This window comes from Vidua macroura, chromosome 5, assembly GCF_024509145.1.
Source record: "Vidua macroura isolate BioBank_ID:100142 chromosome 5, ASM2450914v1, whole genome shotgun sequence".
Lineage (NCBI taxonomy): Eukaryota > Metazoa > Chordata > Aves > Passeriformes > Viduidae > Vidua > Vidua macroura.
In genome coordinates this window covers 16,523,111-16,541,358 of record NC_071575.1, presented here as the reverse complement: position 1 = coordinate 16,541,358, position 18,248 = coordinate 16,523,111, and the positions used below count along the sequence as shown (strand labels likewise).

Sequence of the window (18,248 nt, the reverse complement as noted above, 5' to 3'; positions counted from 1 at the left end):
AATTAATCCTTACTTAGTCCATAGCCCATTATATATAAAAAGAGATAATTTTGTGCAGTATCTAAGACACATGGACCTTCACTTGTTGTGACAACCTCGTGACTCTCCCAAAAAATACAGGCTGCAAAAATGTGAATACAGCCCAAAACTTTTAGAAGAACTGGAACTTCAAATCCAGTCTTCAAACCCCACCTGCAGCATTTTAAGAATATTATTAGTTCACACAACTACTCAGGAGTGCAAAGCATTGAATAAACTATCAGGAATCTTACTATTTCTGGTTATGTCTGCATAGAAAATATATACTGCTGGAATCCTTTGGCACACAGCAATTCAAATCTTACTCTGACTTCTCTGATAGCAAAAGATTCTTACTAGCCTTCAATAATCCATTGAACTTCCTGAGAGATTTTAATAATAGATACTTATCATTCAGTCCATCACTTTGTGTGTGCTTTCAGTTATAATTTCAATACATCTCAATTGAATTTTCTACTGTAAACACAATTTTGCATCCAAGGAAGAACTTACTTTCTTGTATTGCATTAAGAATTTCTGAAAAGTCCACATCTGTCTTCTGTATGTCTGGTTTTATCCATATTTGCGTTTCCAGCTGGTTAACCTGCAAATCCTCTCTTCCTTCTGAAGAAATTGAAGAGATTGATGGGGTTTGTGACAGTGCAGTAGAAAATCCAGCCAAGAGGCTTCAGGTGAGGAAACATACACATTGAATGAAGGTATTTCCATTTTTCCTCCTTAGCAGAACCCAATTTTCTTCAAACCAAGGAGCTTCAGATAGAACATGGGCTGATTTAAAGCTAACTAGAATGAAACAACAACATTCTCTGCTATCAGCAATGATGCAGAGTCACCACTGGCAAGTCCCTTGTTCAGGCGACCATATGCTGCCGTGCCATGAGTGTCACCTCACCATACTATCTACAAAACCAGCTCCCAAATGTGAAAACAAACAAGAGATGTTACAAATGACACAGGAACAAACAGACTAAAATAAAATACACATACACACAAAGTTGCAAGATAGAAAACAACCATTAGGACAAAACCAACATGGACAGAGTGTTTCAGATGCAGGGCACCGTAAGTTCTCATATGCCAGCCTGATGGCTGACATAGTCTAGGAAGGAGTCCAGCACTGGAGTCCATTCCAAATGGATTCACACTGGTATGTAATGGTTGTGGTTTAAAAGCATTGCAGAATAAAAACTTATTCTGGCAGGTCACAGTTTCAAACCTTTTTACACACAAAAACAGATACAAGATTTGCCCATTTCAATGCTCTTTCAACATGAGCAAAGAAAGCAGAAAGTTTTGAAAACAGAGAAAGGTGGCTGCATATTGAGAACAGATAGAAAATGGCCAAACGGGCACAAGATGCTGGCTACAGGGCATTTGGATAGAGACAGAGAGAAAGAGGGAACTACTGGGAATACCTCTGGTTTTTGAAGATTAGCAGGAAAACCTTTCACAAAGGCATCTGTTAGACATGATGCTCTTGAGTACCTAAAGCACAGAGTTAGCAGAAATCTTCAGTGGACAGAGAGATATCTGACAAAGGAGTTCATGACAAAAAAGGCCAAGGTAAAAGAACAAACCTTCAGGTCATTTAGATTACTGTACTTCACTAGAAGCACAGAAGCTATCACTCATGCTTTCGTAAGAAGCATTTTCCTTTCATCTACAGTGTGCCTATAGCAAGCTGCTCTTATTGTGAATTCTGGGCTAGCCCATTGTATTTTCCCCTTCTCCTTGCCAAATTACTATCTCCCTACTGCCTTGATGGGAGCAACAAACAATATTCCTAAGCACAAATTTACTCAAAAATGTTTTAAAGGCCCATCTTCACTTTTTGGAAGTACAGATCTCAAAACGGGTACACTTTGACCCGTTTTTATTATCATCTTTTATTATTTTTCAGTGTTAAAATATTATAAAGTCAAATTGTCTCGTGCTTGCTTCAGTGTATTCTTTTGTTCCACAGCAAAGATTCGCTGTTAACATCAGAGACAACTCCCCTTGTAGATTCCTGCAAAGTGATCTGTCATAGCAGCAGCAGGACTCAGCATTTAATGATGTAGAACAAAGAGAATTTCTTAAGTGAGACAACTGATTATTCATACAATAGCAGTCTAAGGAAATCTGCAGATCGCCTCAGAGATGAGAGGCTAAGATTTACCCCAAAAGAGATTTCTAATGCCCAAGAAAAAATACTCCAACTGCTGAAAAATACATACAAACAATATGATGGAAATAGAAAAGTAATCAATCAAAAGCAGCTTTGCAAATTATATCATTCAGTTTCTTCTTAAACACTCAGCTACCACCTTTGACATATACCATTTCATATTTGCATCCTCACATCCAACAGCCTTTGTTCTGCATTTCAACCCTAGTTAGAGCAAATTAATGACAATATGGACAAATATAAAACACCCTTTGTTCCCTCAAGCCCTCCATCCTCGTTACATTTAAGTTGCTGTTCCTCAGAAGAGCTGAAGGTAGCAGATCCTGCAGCATCTCCAGCAGATCTGAACCAATTGGGCCAGGGAGAAAGAAAGTGGCAGCGAGCTATGGAGGTCCCAAAGTGCTGATATCTGATGGACTATTAACCATAGACCTGTTAATAAAATTATACTCTTGGAGAATGTACATAGCTGACTTCAAAGCCCCTCTTTAAATAACAAAAACCAAAATGCCTAGGAAGTGGTCAGAAAATGACCATCCTAAATCTGACTGTATTTCAGACAATGAAGTCAAGACAATTTTGCTGCATTTGAATTTCCTCTCCTATATTTGATCCTCTTGCAGTATAGGGACCTTTCAGCAATCCACAGAAATGACAGTGTTCTATGCTTGTCTGATTCACAGTAGCCTTAATATCTGGCCTCATTGCACAAGTCCAGACTGATTTCAGTCAAAATTGTAGGGGTAATCTTCTACCAATCATTTGTGATAAAACACATAGCTAATTACAAACTTGCCTTCACCAACACAAGGGATAAAGTCTATCTACCAGCAACATTGCTTTTAAATGAGGGCTTGCAGGAATGCTTTCTTCTCCCATGACCTTAATGATGTCAATAAAGACTTGAATTAGGGCACTTGGGTTTCTATTCTCCTTCCTGTCAGCAACTACTTCTCCGGAGGGACTACTGCATTTTTTTAGCTGAGAGGAAACACCACCTATGTGATGGGCTGTGGACTGCCCAAATTAATGATTTCTGGCTTGTTTTTAGACAGAGGTTTTAAACTAGTAGCTCTTTGGAAAAAGCCACAGTGACCTCATCCATGTTCTAGAGATTTATTTTCTTTACCTTACCACAGGTCTCCAATACTACATGCAAAGTATTTGATGTCACTGTTGCTATTGATGGATCACTCTCTTGCCTTTAGCATTTCCTTCTTGCTTTAGCAGTTGCTGATTTATGCTTTATCAATGACATATCCCACTGAGTAAAATCTAAGCAGTATTGTCTGACAGAATGGTAAAGGCTCTCTTTCCACAGAAGTATGAGAAATAAACACATATAAAAGTGAAGTAAATATTAAATTAAAAAAATTTTATGGTTTTTTTTCAACAATCACTCTCAAATTTTTCTCAGCTTACTGAGACTTCCTAGTTCAACTGAAATAATATTTTAAATTACCCCATGGCACTCCCTCTGATTTACTTATTGATGCATAAAGTCTTGCATTAAATAACATATTTTTTCCTTTATTTGTCTTAAAGGGTCCCAATAAATTAGGTTAGGAAAACAAATAAGATTTTTAAAAGACTTTTAATTTTTGGAGGCTAAATGAGACGGCTTGTTCTCAGTCAGAATTTTAACATACTTCTAAATATAAAAATGACCAAATGTATCAGAGAAGTGATTTGTGTACCAACGTAGTTAATATGGCATTGATGTTAAGCAAGGGCATTCCAACTTGTAGTGAAAGACATTTTGCCATGTGGGTGGATGCTGCTTTCACAGAGCCATCTACCTCTAAGAGGGTGATACTTAGCAAGAACAAATATAATTCTAACATGATCAGGTTTGTTTTGCTACACTAAGTACTGTATGTAAGTTCTACAGAGAAGTTACTCCTTAACAGACCTCCTTCTTTAAAGCAAGCTGAAAGCTGCTGTGCATGGTGCCTTTTTCACTCTAGGCAAACCCATGCCAACAAGGGTTAAAGAATCATCCCTTCAGGTGCATTTTCTATTGGCTTCTTCCTGTGAGTTCTTGGTAGGTCATCTGCTCAAAAGCAGTTTCAAAGGGAAATTGCATTATGCATTTCCTATACATGTTAGTCAGGGGTCTGCATGTGTGTGTACAGCACAGCTTTACTGCTCTCAGTTCTGGCACTTCTCATCTCTGTGACAGGAGTGGAAACAAAATGCACAGCACAGCTGACCTTCCCAGGATCTGTCCCACCACTGCATTGGACAATGCAACTGCAACTGATGAAAACCATTTTGGTTCAATTATTGCTTCAGAAAAAACCACAAGCTGTTCCATGAGTCATAGAATGTATGCAAATATATATTAATATACAGGTCTTCCTAGCAAGATAAAATTGGCCTGAAAGCAGTAGCTCAGAGACAATTATTTCATTACGTGGAAGGCTGATGTGTATCATATCAAGTCTTTCAGAGAGAGCTGCTTTTGCTACATTGGTCAGAAAGTGTTTTCTGTCAGAAATTCTACATCATGTTCTTTTTTGTTCCTCACCACCCAGTAAGTATTGCTATATTCTTTCTGCCTAGGCATTTTTCTTTCCTGCAGCATAAGGTGAATACTATACATATCAATTGTACTTCAGTGATTACATTAGATAGATTTTAATGTATCAAAAGTATTTAATTTTTTGTTACTGCCCTTAAATCTCTCATGTACAGTAGTGCAGAGTTTCACAACACAAAATTATCATTGCTAAGTGTGTGCTCATATCATCAAGGGAGAGGCATCTCTTAAGCAGGTGAGTTGAACAGGACAACAAGTGCAGGGAGCTGATAATCCACATCTGCCACATGGGCAGAACCCACATGGGCAAACTACAGGACTGCTCTGCAAAAGCCCACAGCCTCTTGCTTCATTTCCAATCTATGCTCAGAGGATGACTCAATGATCTGATTATTGAAAGAACCTGAATGTTCACACAGAAGCCCCCAGCACAGAATGTCACACATCCCTGTGCCTAACATTTCCAATCACTTGGCTCTATTTGGCCATGGTTCAGATTCTTCAGCAATCAGTAGAGGAACAGAGTTGCACAACAAGCCTTTGGAATTACCTCCTAAAAGGACTTCAGTGATTACACAAAGGGCACCAAATTGTCCCTCCTATGGGGGACAAAGCTACCCTCTTCAAGTGTCACAATGCCTGAGATGGGTATTCACAAGATATACTCTGAAAATGGCACAAGCCACAGAGTATAACTAAGCAAAGACATTTCTCCACAGTTGTATATTGCAAATAAGGATCTTGAAAGAAATCTAAGATCTAAACACATTGAGGAATTCAGTCCATTTCCTACTACCCTTATTTCTATAAAAATAATAGTAAGAATGATTGTTAGCTTCTCCTCTTTCCTCTTACACTGTGAGCACACATATAAAAACACAACTATCAAAGTTCACTATCGCATGTGTTCAAACATTTATCCATGTTTGAAAAAATCAAACTACTTGTGAATGATAAATCCCTTTACCAATATCAGGAGTCATTACCAGGCCATTCATAAAGGGGAGGAGAGAAAAACCTTTGCTGAACAAACAGTTTATTGCAAAACCCTCACCCAGTTCTCAAATCAGTAGTTTATTGATGAGACAAACAGAAAATCTGGCTGCACAGGGAACAACCTAACAGAAAACTTCAGTGCACCGAAGATTTACTTTATTATAATGTGGGACATCAAGACAGCTTTAAAAAGATCCCAGGTGTCTCTTTCAGGTGTGTTTTAATGGAACAACCGGTTATACTCACATTGTACCACAGCACTGCCTTCACAGTCTAAACATAACCTGGTAATTAATTCTGGCAGAAAGTACCAGCAGCTAAACCATTTAAGGAATTTCAGCTGTCCTAAGACTGCTGAGGAATGAACATAACTTAGGATTGTGAAAATGGTTATCCTGAAGATAGGATAGCAGAACAGGGGTCTGTGCAGGGCAGGATCCTATTTCTGACAACAAATGCTTAGCCAAAGGGAGTAATAACAGTTCAAGTACATCCAGTCCATCCTCAGTCTGTCCCTTCCAGTTTGGAAATATTTAGAGATTTCTGGAGAGGAAGGTTTCATTTGCTACCAACATCCCTTTTCCCACAAATTTGTTCTTTATATATTCTCTGTCACTTTTGAGCTAACAGGTCATCATCAAATTCCTCCCTCCCCTTACCTTGTTTCCAGTTTTCATGAGCTAGAGGACCTGCTCCTCAGTTACAGCATCATAGCCTTTCTCAGGCTAGGGTCATGAAGCCCAGAAATCCACTGTCATCATAAAGTCTTTCTTACCTTTGTCTCAGACAAGAGCTACCATGCAGATACCATGAAATATATCTTCCTGTACAGAAACTAAATACAGATAAATAAATCCCAGCCTAGTCTGTTACAGAGAGAGGATATAGTTCTAACCTACCAGCCTGGATATATGGAGACCTAATTAGGGAAAGGTTATGATAAATACAATAATTCAGTTACAAACTCAAGTGGAAGAATGGGACCAATATTTATAGACTATTTTGTAAAAATATTCTTTCTCAAGATTTCAATTTGTCTTTGAGAGAATCTTACAAACAGCAGGAATCATGTCCTTTATACCGGTGCAGTTGGCCTTTCTTAGATAGCCTTGCAACCTACTAAAATTACCAAAACCTGCAATGGAGAAATAGAGCACTTTGACATTAAAATGCATGGAGTAGTATTGAGCTGTTCACAAAAGATGCCTACCCAAAAGAGATTATTTTCAGCAACTGGCACTAAGCAGAGTCTCCCACACAAGCAGTAGGAGAGTATTGGAATAGCAAGGGTCATAATTTTCAGGCATTCTGGCAACACAAAAGGTGCAATTGGAAAAATGTGCAGTTTTGATGACCCTTAAAAATCTTTAATCAGTGTAATAGGTCCTGAATTCCTTTTCTGTGTTTGGTGCATTCCTAAAACAAAGTCTAAATAAAGTACCAAACTCCAGTGCCATCTCTCTTTTTCTATTTTAACCACCCTGAATGTTACCAGTAATGAAGAAGACCTCAAAAAGTCAGTTGCTTTCTGCTCTATTGGACCTCTAAAGCATAAAATAGTACAGAATTGCACTCCCAAGGACAGGAGCAGCAAATATTGTGCCTCTGTGAAGATCCCAACATGCAGAGGACACATTTGCTTTCCTGAGACATCCACCCATACATGGCACAGGAACAGTCAGTGGTCTGTATGACCCAAAGGAAGTTCTCAGAAGCAAAGGACAGATTAGAGATGACATCACTTTCTTGCTTTGCTGCTGCCCTTATACCTGGTCTAAGTTGTGATGAGTTTTATGCACCTCTTTAGGGCTTTTGAGCTTTTTTGGCACCACATTACGTTGGCTGGAATCTCTAGTGGGTCTATTAGAACCCTAGAAGCACTTACCTGTAGAATGTCTACTCATCCAAGGAATAAGGCCCCCCACTACTGATTTGTTTTGCTTTGGTTTAGGTTGTAGGTTGGTTGAGTTTGGGTTGCTTTAGGATTATTGGATTTGGTGTTTGGTTTGTTTTTTTTTTTTTTTTTTTTTTTTTTTTTTTTTTTTTTGTTTTGTTTTGTTTTGTTTTGTTTTGTTTTGGTTTGGTTTTTTTTTGTTTTGTTTTGTTTTGTTTTTTAATTATCAAGGAAAGTCTGGCTGAATTTTGAGATATCAGAATGAACCAGCAGACTTGGTCTTAGGAAAGAGGTCTTGCTATCTTTTGGAATGATACAAACCTTTTGTAGAAATTAGTAAAACTATGCAACCCTATTTTAATCAAATCCCTTTTCTGACTTTAAAAGCATCTCTGCCAAAGTAGAAGCTAGTTTGTTCCATCTTTTGACAGTCTTCCTGCAAGAATCTTTCTTTGGAATATATGTAACATATTTAATATTAGAAATAGAGTCTTACATAACACTAAACCCCTTTAAGCAAGAACTATAGAGCTAAGAAAAAACCCCATTTTTCAGTCAAGCATTACAGGATCATAATAACTGATTATTCAAAGTCTCTCTCACTGTTCCTTGAATTATAAGTTATTTTTTAGATTAAATGGGTCATTACTTTTTTACATTACAGAAACTTTGCAAAATTTGATATATTGTCTAATTTCTTCAGAATAGAATGGTCAAGTAATTTTAAGACAGCTATGTTACACTGGCCTCAGGACATTATAACCTTGCTTTAGGATCAGTGAGTTTAATCCTGAGCCTTTTCCTGTTTTTTCCCCTTAAATGGAAACTATCTGATGGTAGAACAATCAGGAACATCTACAGAGAGAGGCATTTTACAGCCTTTGTGAGGTGACTACATATTGTAAACTAACAGCCAGGAGAGCTGAAATCTTAGGGTGAATTGTACTGATTTTAAAGTAACCATGCGTTATTGACTGGAGGGCTGAATGAAAGATTGTTTTATAACAGCGAATAGGAGAGCGATCAAAGCAGGAAGGAAAATAAAAAGTATTTGAAAAGAATTAAGTTTTAAAACACCCTCAAAGAGAAGCAAAACACCCTCAAAGTCACCACTTAAAATTATTAATATTATTTTTGAAGCCCCTTATTGAGGGCATGCATAGGTCCCTCACAGATAGATTCAGTACTTGTGTGTGTCACATGCAGCAGAAATTGATACAGAGGGATGCAATTTCTGCCTGCATCAAATATATTTAAATTAAGCAAGAGAGCATTGAAAAACAATGCTTTATGTGCTAGCATTTCTTTTTTGTTAGCATGCTATTGCAAAAGTGTTCTCCAAAGTGCTAGAATGAACATTCCAGGAGACTTGATACCTGAAGACCAGGAATTTTCAAAGAAGTTACTTTTGTCGTAGAAAAGTAAAGGGCTGAATGAAATAGGCTGAATGACTAAGCAAAATGATAGAAGATTTCAAGCTCTGCATCATCTGCTAGCTAGTTCAGCTCTTAATTTCAAAGTACTGCGTAATCACCATGTGGTGTCCTGCCACTCAGTCTGGTGACAAAAGGTCCTCATGGTAATTGAAGCAAACCATTCTTCTCGTTAGGAGCTTTGCTTTGCAGAGCACCCAGAGGCAGGAGAATGAACAGTCTGTGTTCAGCAAGGAGGTGCTCCTAGATCACGCTTGAAGTACCGACATGGGAGAAATTCTGCTCCATGCGTTGAACTTACATTGCTTTGAACACAGGCTGTAGGTAAAGGGAAAAGTTAAATATGCAGGCTGGTCTCTTTGACATTAATGTCCAAATTAGTGTCTTCCTTGTGCATAGGAATGATTCTTGTACACATGTGGGGGTTTTAATATGAAAATTAGCTTAATGAGGGGAATACTAAACTTTTTTGAAATTTGATGCATTTTCTATGCTTCATTCCACATGAGAGAAAGTTCTATGTACACCCAGAAGAAGGCATATTGAAAAGGATTGTTCCCTTAATAATGCTAGACAAGTAAGATAACAACATTACTGTCGGTGTGAATTCAAATTTCCAGATGAATCTACATCAGCCATCCCCATGCCATGCATGCATTTGTTGTCAAGAAGCACTTGCATGACAGAGCTTCCTGGGAGAATTATTTGCAGAGTTTTAGTCTTTTAATCTAGGAGCGATATATGCCACATGTCCTGCCAGTCAGCAAAGAAAAGAAAATGCGATTTAACCAGCAAGTCACACCTAACTAACACAGATCTTCTAAAGACCATTTACAATCAAATGTGAATACTAACTAGCATATTTTGTGATGAGAAAAGGATATATTTTGCACAGTAAATTATCATTGTTGAAGGCTTCAGTCCTAGATGTTTTGATAATTCAATGTTAATTATTTTGTGACTAAACTTATTAAACATGTTTCCTTTTTTCCTTTTTGCTAGTTTCAAGAAAAATGCCTTTTTACTCCCAAGCCTCCCAAGTCAGTTTTTCTGTTGGCCAAGCTTCCTAGTTCTTCTTTCCTATTTACAAGCTCGGTAAGTCCAGTCATCAATAAAAATGCTACAGACTGATAAGCAATAAAAGAAGAGGACCCAAATGTAAAGAAAAACCTGTCCAAAGCAAACATACCTTCTTTTAAACTCCTAATTTACCAAATATTTCTTATCACAAAAAGCAAGAGAATGCAAGAAAAGTTTCTCAGTGAAGTCCAATGACCCCAGTAGACTTTCACCATAATGCCAGAAACCAATCCTTTCAGCACATAAAGTTCTTTCAAGTATCATGCATATGCCTCTATAACTTCAGGTAGCAAAGAATGTCCTTTCCAAAATGTACAGTTCTTTAGCTTTGAAAGAGATCTTTTTGAACAGTAAATTCTTGAAAGCAGAATTTTCTAGAATATTTTTGTGTGTTTCCTGGAGTAAAGAATCTTTACATGTTAACTAAATTTTGTAAATAAATTATTTCAAAGACAGCCCTTCCTTCTGCTTCTGTAGATTGCCTGCAGTACTGATTTGAATAACTGATATAAATTACAATCTATATTACTGTATATAACTAATATATCTAAACCTCAAAATGTGTTAAGGTTTTACCAGAAACACAGAGAGAGAAAATCTTGCCAGGGAACCTCTGAATTGTTGTTATTACAAAATGGGTAACAAGTGTTAGGAAATGTTGCAAGTAGAGAATAACTAAGAATATTCCAGAGTTTGTCACAATGAAAGAATTTACTTTACTGCTGCTTAGACATATTAAATGAGACATTTTTCAACAGCCAGCAAATTTAGAGATTCCCAGAAAAATGAGGTTTGACAAGTTCTGCAGAATCTGAAAACAAAGTAATTTGTCACCAAGAGAATGAGGCAATGTAACATTGTCCTGACTTGGAACAGATTAACAATGGAAAGAGCAGACAGAAGTCCAGAAACCAAAGTACTGCTTGTTGCACTGCAAAGGCTCAATGCCATCAGAAGGGAGGCGACGTGTTTTTCTGTCCCCAGATTTGCCTAACCATGACATTGAGGGAACGGACTGGGATGACAGCTTAACCCCTCTAGGTTTGTTTCATGCTTCATTCTGTTGCTCTTATAGGGAGCTTAAATGATGATACCGTTGCTTTCAAAATGAGCCTTCTGTGTGCAACACAGACAGGATTATTCTACACTGTCTTCAGGAGTGTTGTGCCAATTCACTGCAACCAAGAGTCTGCCCCAGTGGCTTTGAACTCTCAAATTCAGTAGCCTTTACCCCACTAGCCACAACACACCACAACTGCTCAAATAGATGGAAGATGATAACTGAATGTTTCTCAAAACTAAAAACATGCTGTCCTTGACTTTGGAAAAAAATGCATATTTGCCTTAATGCCATTACATCTACGTTTATCTTCTGATTGCTTATACTTATCTTTGCTTTCCTTCTTTCTAAGAGAAAGTTCCTTCATATGGATGCACTTGCAAGGGTGTCAGGAGTCTTCCCTTCCTCTTAATAGCCTTTTTCTTTCACTTGTTTCTCCATTTTCCTTTGTTTTTTTTTTTTGTTTTTTTTTTTTTTTTTTTTTTTTTTTGTTTTTTTTTGTTTTTTTTTTTTGTTTCAGTTACTTCATACCTTTGTATCTGCTAAAAATCCAAGCGTGGAAGCTGTAGTTCTGCTCATGGCTGAGCAGTACCTCTTTGCAAACTTGCACAGAAAAAGTTTTAATTTTTTTTTTTGTTTTTAAATAAGGGACAGTACAGACAATCCACTGCTCCCTAGCCACTCTAACACCCAGATTAATAATAGAAGTCATGAGCCTCAGGGTCCTTACTAGTTACAAATAAAACTGGCAGGGAAGCAACTGGAAAGGAATGCTGGAACAATGAACAGTATCTATTGTTTCTTGTCCTTAGCATACAGCTATGTATGAACTTCATTCAAAGGAAACTACTGTCAAATAAATAGAATTCATGATAGATAATAAAAGTTGTCATTCTTGAAAGAAGAAACAGTGCAAAGGGAAAAAAGGTGCTGTGAAGAAAACAGAAGTAGTGTGCTATCAAATAAGAAAAATACTCTCAACCTACACTTTATCAAGGATCTTTTCTTTCTATGGTACTAGTCTCTTTTACTGATGAGAACTGAAATGGCATTTTAAGTCCTAGAAATACCTTTATTATGCTAGATTGCCTTCATGTTTGGAGTATTAGCTAACTGGAAAAAGAAAATTTCAGAGTGAGTATAGCATACACTACTCCAGCAGTGAGAGCTATTTGATTGTGATAACGGCAGTCCAATAGAAGGAAAAACCCAAATTATATGAACAATTTAAAATTAGATGGAACAAACCCCTACATACTTACTGTATACAGTAGCAGGATGACAGCTTAGAAAAGAGTGCTGTAAGATCTGATATCTGAGTAATTAATATACATAAGAACATCATCTTTCTAAAATATCAAGCTGCTTATGGTATCTGAGATAAGGTACTGCCATTGGACAGCTGATGTCTTAATCTGATTATGAAGATACACCTGTTAATAAGAACATATGATTTTTTGTTTAAATTAGAATTTCCTCTTAGGAGTGGTATTCATTGCTGCTGCTGCCAACCATTAAATTTCTTAGATCTACTTGCATACAGCTCAAATGGCTGCAGTTTAGCCTGGACACAAACACAAATATAGTGGTCTCAGTTAGAATTGAAAAGGCAGACACAAATCATAGAAATGATTCTTCATTTCAGATGAAAAAATGGGACTGTAAGTTAATCAAGAGAAGACTCCTGTCATCCAAAATTGTTTTCCATAGGAGATAGATGCTCCTACTGTCCTAAGAGGAGAATATGACAGATAAAACTAATCTCATATACTGAAAGATAATAATTAACCAAATGGTCACTAATGAGCTCCATTTTCGGAAACCTCTGGGGTCTACCTAAAAAGGGATCTTTTTCTCAATCAGAGTCTTGAATTTGCTGCATGAACATAGTTTAATATTAAAGCACAGGCCCTACTTATCAACAGATGAATTTTATTGTGCACATTCAAGATACTTTTTTTAAAAACTGTGATGCAGGACTTTTTTGTCAATCTCTTAACATGCTGTATACATCATTATATATCTTTAGCAACAGCAACATTTCAGTAGTAGCAATTTCTCTACTTCAACGAGAAAGACAGAATCTGAATAAACAGGACAAACAAGTGAACAGAAGAAGTAAAATAAACAAAGCATATGGTTATGAGTCACTGTAAATTCTTTAATCTGTGTTGAAAAAGATTATGGTGACTAAATACTATGAGTGCATGAAACTCATGGCATTAGACCTGTATAGCAACTTACAATAGATAATCTAAAATTTAAACTTCTATAAAAATTAAGCCATTTACTGGACCTGCAAGTTAAGGGGGGTACACTAAGAGTTTGCAGGCAGAACTGTCTGTCTCGCACAGACAGACTCTGCCTCCCAGCACCCAAGTAGCTGCATACATCACATATCATGCTCTTTTCTGGGCAGCAACACTGGAAGATAATTGAGACCCTCCAATAAATATGCTACAAAACTGACTTCATGGGCAGCTTTAATTTACTCTGCTCAGGAAAGAAATTTGGAGTTTAATTTTCACTGTGAAGGATGACTGAGCATGGCCAGTACAAATGTACTCCCCTGCTGTAAGAAAAGATATTTCTAAAATAGCACTGGCAATTATCATAACAAGGAATGAATTCATGATGCCAATTAGAATTTGATGGTTCCCTGGAGATTTTGACTTTCTTTTGAAAAGTTTCATTTTGTTAACCAGTTAATCTATGTTGTAATATCTCATGCAGATCCACAGGTTTTGTTAGTGTTATAGCAAGAAAGAGCTTGATCTACACCCTGGATTGTGTATTTGGTCAAAACCAATTTTAATGTCAATTATTGAATTGCATGGGGGATGCCTGTAGCCTCTAGAGCAATTAGCTCAAGGCTTATAAAATTAAATATATATAAGGGAAGCAGTATTAAAAAGCAATATACCGAATCTCTCTGCATTAACATTTTCGATACCACTACACATCGTAGGGGCTTTTATGATTAAACTTATATTTTTATTTCCCACTTTCAGCTGTCCCAACTGCTGTTACTCCCTATAATCTATAATTGACAAAAACATCAAATGTGAACAAAACATCAGTTGGTAATTCTGACAATCAATAGATTGATCTCCACACAAGCATGACCTCGTGCTATTAACACTAACTTCACCATGTCATGGCACATCACATGTGAAATGGGACTGGAAAAAGTGTCAAGGCAAATCTGTTACCTGGCTGATGGGTTTTTGCTTTTCCACCAGTGACTGATGAAATCGTAGATCCAGAAGATGAGGCTTCCATTTTTATTGACCCTCTGGCTTGTGGGATCGAGGGATGCCCATCCACAGGGGGATGCTGTGACACTGGGTAGCTTGCTGCAGTTCTCTGACAGATTTGCACACGCTTTTCAGCCCCATGAATAGACAAATTTATACCTGATAGGAATAAGAATTATACTGTTAGATACAAGAGATCAATATGGAATAACTAAAATATAAATTGTCAAGATTTAAAATGGAGCTGCAAGAACCTTCATAAAGGAAAAAAAAAAAAAGAAAAGCAAAAAGAGAACTCTAAAATATTAATTTTCTTGGAAAATTAAAAATGTGAACATCTTTTCTGCTGTATTGTAGGCATCAGATTTAGCCACAGTAATAGATATTTAAATTAATACACAGTCATGGTTTAACAATTTACTGGTCTGCAGGAGGAAATATCTTCCATTCCTTCAAACTATCCACACAGGTCACAAAGGACAATATTAATGAGGTAGCTACCACAGAGTTTATTAAATGACAGTTTTCTGATTGATGGATTAGCATTTGTCAGAAATTATTTATTTTCTTCTGAGACTTTACCAATACTAGGAAGTCTAATCATATGGAAAAGATGCTACAAGTGAGGTATTAACTAGCTTATAAGGAAAAAATAAAGGTCTGCTTTGAGGAAAGCAGTAAGGCTGCAAATGACAATAGTAAGACCTTAAGCTTGGAAAAAATTCCACTTTCTCCTGTCTTGTGAAACCTTATCATCAGTACTGGAAATTGTTTTTCACACCAAAATCCTCAAATTTGTCACATTTTTTACACTGAAATTGTGATTTAAAAACAGCTTTTTTTTTTTTTTTTTTCAAAGAGAAAAGCAAAGTTGAAATTTCCTATGTGGCTAATGCACAGTCTTAGAAAGAAATGCGATCTTACAGTAAATTGCTGTTTCTGACTTCTTCCTCTTCACATTGATGCAATTGCTCCAACCCCACTTGAATTTCTTTCAGCATACTCTGGTTTGAAAACCTTCAGACAATCTCTTTTGGGCAAGAAGGCTGAAAGATAGTTCTACACTACTGTTTTACACTTAATTTATTTGTGACTCTTATTGCTTCTGTCAGCAACCTGTCTTTGTTTTTAAAGAAACCCAATGAAACAGATATAAATAAGCAAACTAAAAAGCAGATGGAAAAGCAGACCCTAAAAACTGAAAATGTGGATATTGTAGGCACATTGTAAAGTGCAGGCACTCAAAATCGGTAGATACTATCTATTAGATTGCTCAGTTTTGTGAACTTAAATATCCAAGAATGCATTAATGACTCTGCTCTTCTAGCTCCCCTGGACGTCAATTACATGAACCTCCAAGTCATAGAGGAGGTTTTGAATCTCTGAAATATTAATACACTTTGATCCATAATATACTAGCAAGAGGAAGAGAGCTACCACTTCTGTAGGCAATTTGTGAAAACAATGAGCTTGCACACAGGAGCAAAGGCTGTGCAAACTGCTTTCTTTTATGATGGCTTTGTGCATTCAGAATCGAAGCTGCGCACTCAATACTTGCCTTTGCTTCTTGACTCCAAAGCTGATCTCCTGCTGGAAATGTGAAGGCAATGAGGAGTTTCCTGCAGCAGCTGCTCACCTACTTCCTGGTTTTAGGGCTAATGTAACTGCCAGCTTCTAAAGACTTGAAATCACATCCTTAGGATACACAGCAAATCCCAGTCACCTTATTCTTGTGAAAGGCAGCATATCAACCCATGTGAGCAGAATGACAATGAGCTTGCCTGGACAACATGTTTCTTTGACCATGCAAGCTGTAATGGGCTTCAAAGGGTGAGAAGCTAAGCCCCAGCTGTAAAATGAGCTCTTTGCTTCTCTTGCAGTCACTAGAACATTGTGATGTTCAAAATATTGAGCAATTATCCCTAAGGTATTACAAAATTAACGACAACCATTTTCTTTAAGCATCGCTACAGGTTGTTGCATCATTTAAAACAATCATCCCTCTCAAGCTTACGGTGGAGTCAGCCAATGTTCAGCACTAAACTTGAGCCTGTCATCAACACATGCTTTCTAGCTGGATCTCAGTAAGGCTGTGCTTTCATTTGGTTATGAAAATTGAGATCTATTTTAGGAACTGGTTCCAAACATAAACTGACTGCTACATTACTCAGAGATTCAAGTTAAGTTGGTTCTTCACATTCTGAAAATAGTCTATAAACTATTGTGCAGCTGTTACTGAACTTCCTAAACTATTTCTGCAGCATGTTTTTTTTTTCAGACATCAAAATAAAGGATACTGCTGCCAGATTGCTGTTCCTAAGAACTGCAAAATTTGCAGACTGATCACATCCAAAATTAGGTTCCATCAACAACTTGCTACTGGTTGTATACAACCTTTTGCTTCTTCCACTAAAAAAAGATGATAAATCATACCTCCAAACTACATGAGGAAGAATGTTCCAGCATCACTGAAAACTTTACATTTACAAATTTCTTTAGACATATTTAAAATTTAAAAGTGCCCAAAACCAACCACACAAAGAGTGTCACAAATGTATTCAGTATATTTGGAAGTTTTTCACTCCAATCTCATTGGTACTGCAGTTATTTTTTATGTAATATATCCTTTTATTAGGAGAATTAATTTCCATTATTTTCCTGAGAATGAGATACAGGACAAAGATGCAAGTGTCCTTATTTAATTACAATTTCAGGTTTTTCAAGAGAAAGATCAGGTCTTTCTTTTCTATGTGCGTTTCTTTTGTTAAACTACAAGTCTAAAAAGATGTAAGACAGTAATTCTGCCACAAGCTGCAGCATTACCTTGTTTTCATGTGGGCAAAAGTTCTTTTAAAAGAGATATTGGCAGTCAAAAATACATCCCCAGATAACATGCAGAAAAACACAGACAGGAAGGGGGAATCAAAAGTAAAAAAGAGTTTGGGAACGATGCATATAGCTTATGGCAGATGAAAACCTGGTGAACTATTGGCACTAAGCAGACTCTAGAGAAAACTCTCCCTAGTCTTCCTGCAAATAACCAACACTGCTGATGAATCCTGGGGTCTGTGGAACAGAGATGTGAGAAAACAGCAGAGAGGTCTTTGAAGAGTAGATGTTAAATTTGACATCAATTACTTTGTTGCAGCGTGACAATACCCACACATGACATCTAGAAAGAAAGAGAAGCACACTGCAGCACACTCCAGCAGCACACTGCAGTCTGGGTCTTCAACTAACTGTATTTGGTGGAGTTTTTCTCCTGCCTTTAGGCTCGGCCATATAGCTGCTGACACCAAAATCTCCTTACCATTGCATGCCTGGTTGTGTGGCCTTTGGTTGTACCTGTCCCTGCAGCAAGGTGATTTTTAAGTGAGCTTTGCATTCATGCTCAGTAGCTGGGTACAGTCACACTGGCATGCTCTGACAGGTAGCATAGATGTTAAAAAGATCAGGGGTTTCTCCTGCCTTGCCATCAGGCTCAATGTAAAGGCTCACAAGCACCACTTTGGGCCAGGGCTTCAGTGCAAATGCAAGTGAAAGATTTAAATACTGACACAGCTGACTTTGCAATTTGGAGGACTGGCTTCTGGACAGGGCTCAGCTACCTGCACCTAGCTGGCTGCAGTAAGAGTGGGAAGTAGTTTAGTGTTTTGAAGCTGGATGAGATTTGAGCCTCTAAGAATTATACATAGCACTCAGCTCTTTTCCTTTCCTGAATGCATCAAAAATCCTTCTCTGTATTTTCAAATCTTCATGTGCCTTTCTCTTCCTTACCTG

At 37.3% G+C, this 18,248-nt stretch overlaps 1 protein-coding gene across 1 annotated transcript in view; it reads right to left on the bottom strand.

Moving 5' to 3' along the window:
* ANO4 (anoctamin 4) overlaps positions 1-14,493 on the bottom strand; it is a 116,153-nt gene extending 101,660 nt beyond the window's left edge. The window contains exons 1-2 of the mRNA XM_053978136.1: positions 14,424-14,493; positions 532-642 (exon numbers count right to left, since the gene is read on the bottom strand). Coding sequence (XP_053834111.1) covers positions 532-642; positions 14,424-14,493 — 181 coding nt within the window. The remainder of the gene's footprint in view (positions 1-531; positions 643-14,423) is intronic.
* Positions 14,494-18,248: the final 3,755 nt, after the last annotated feature.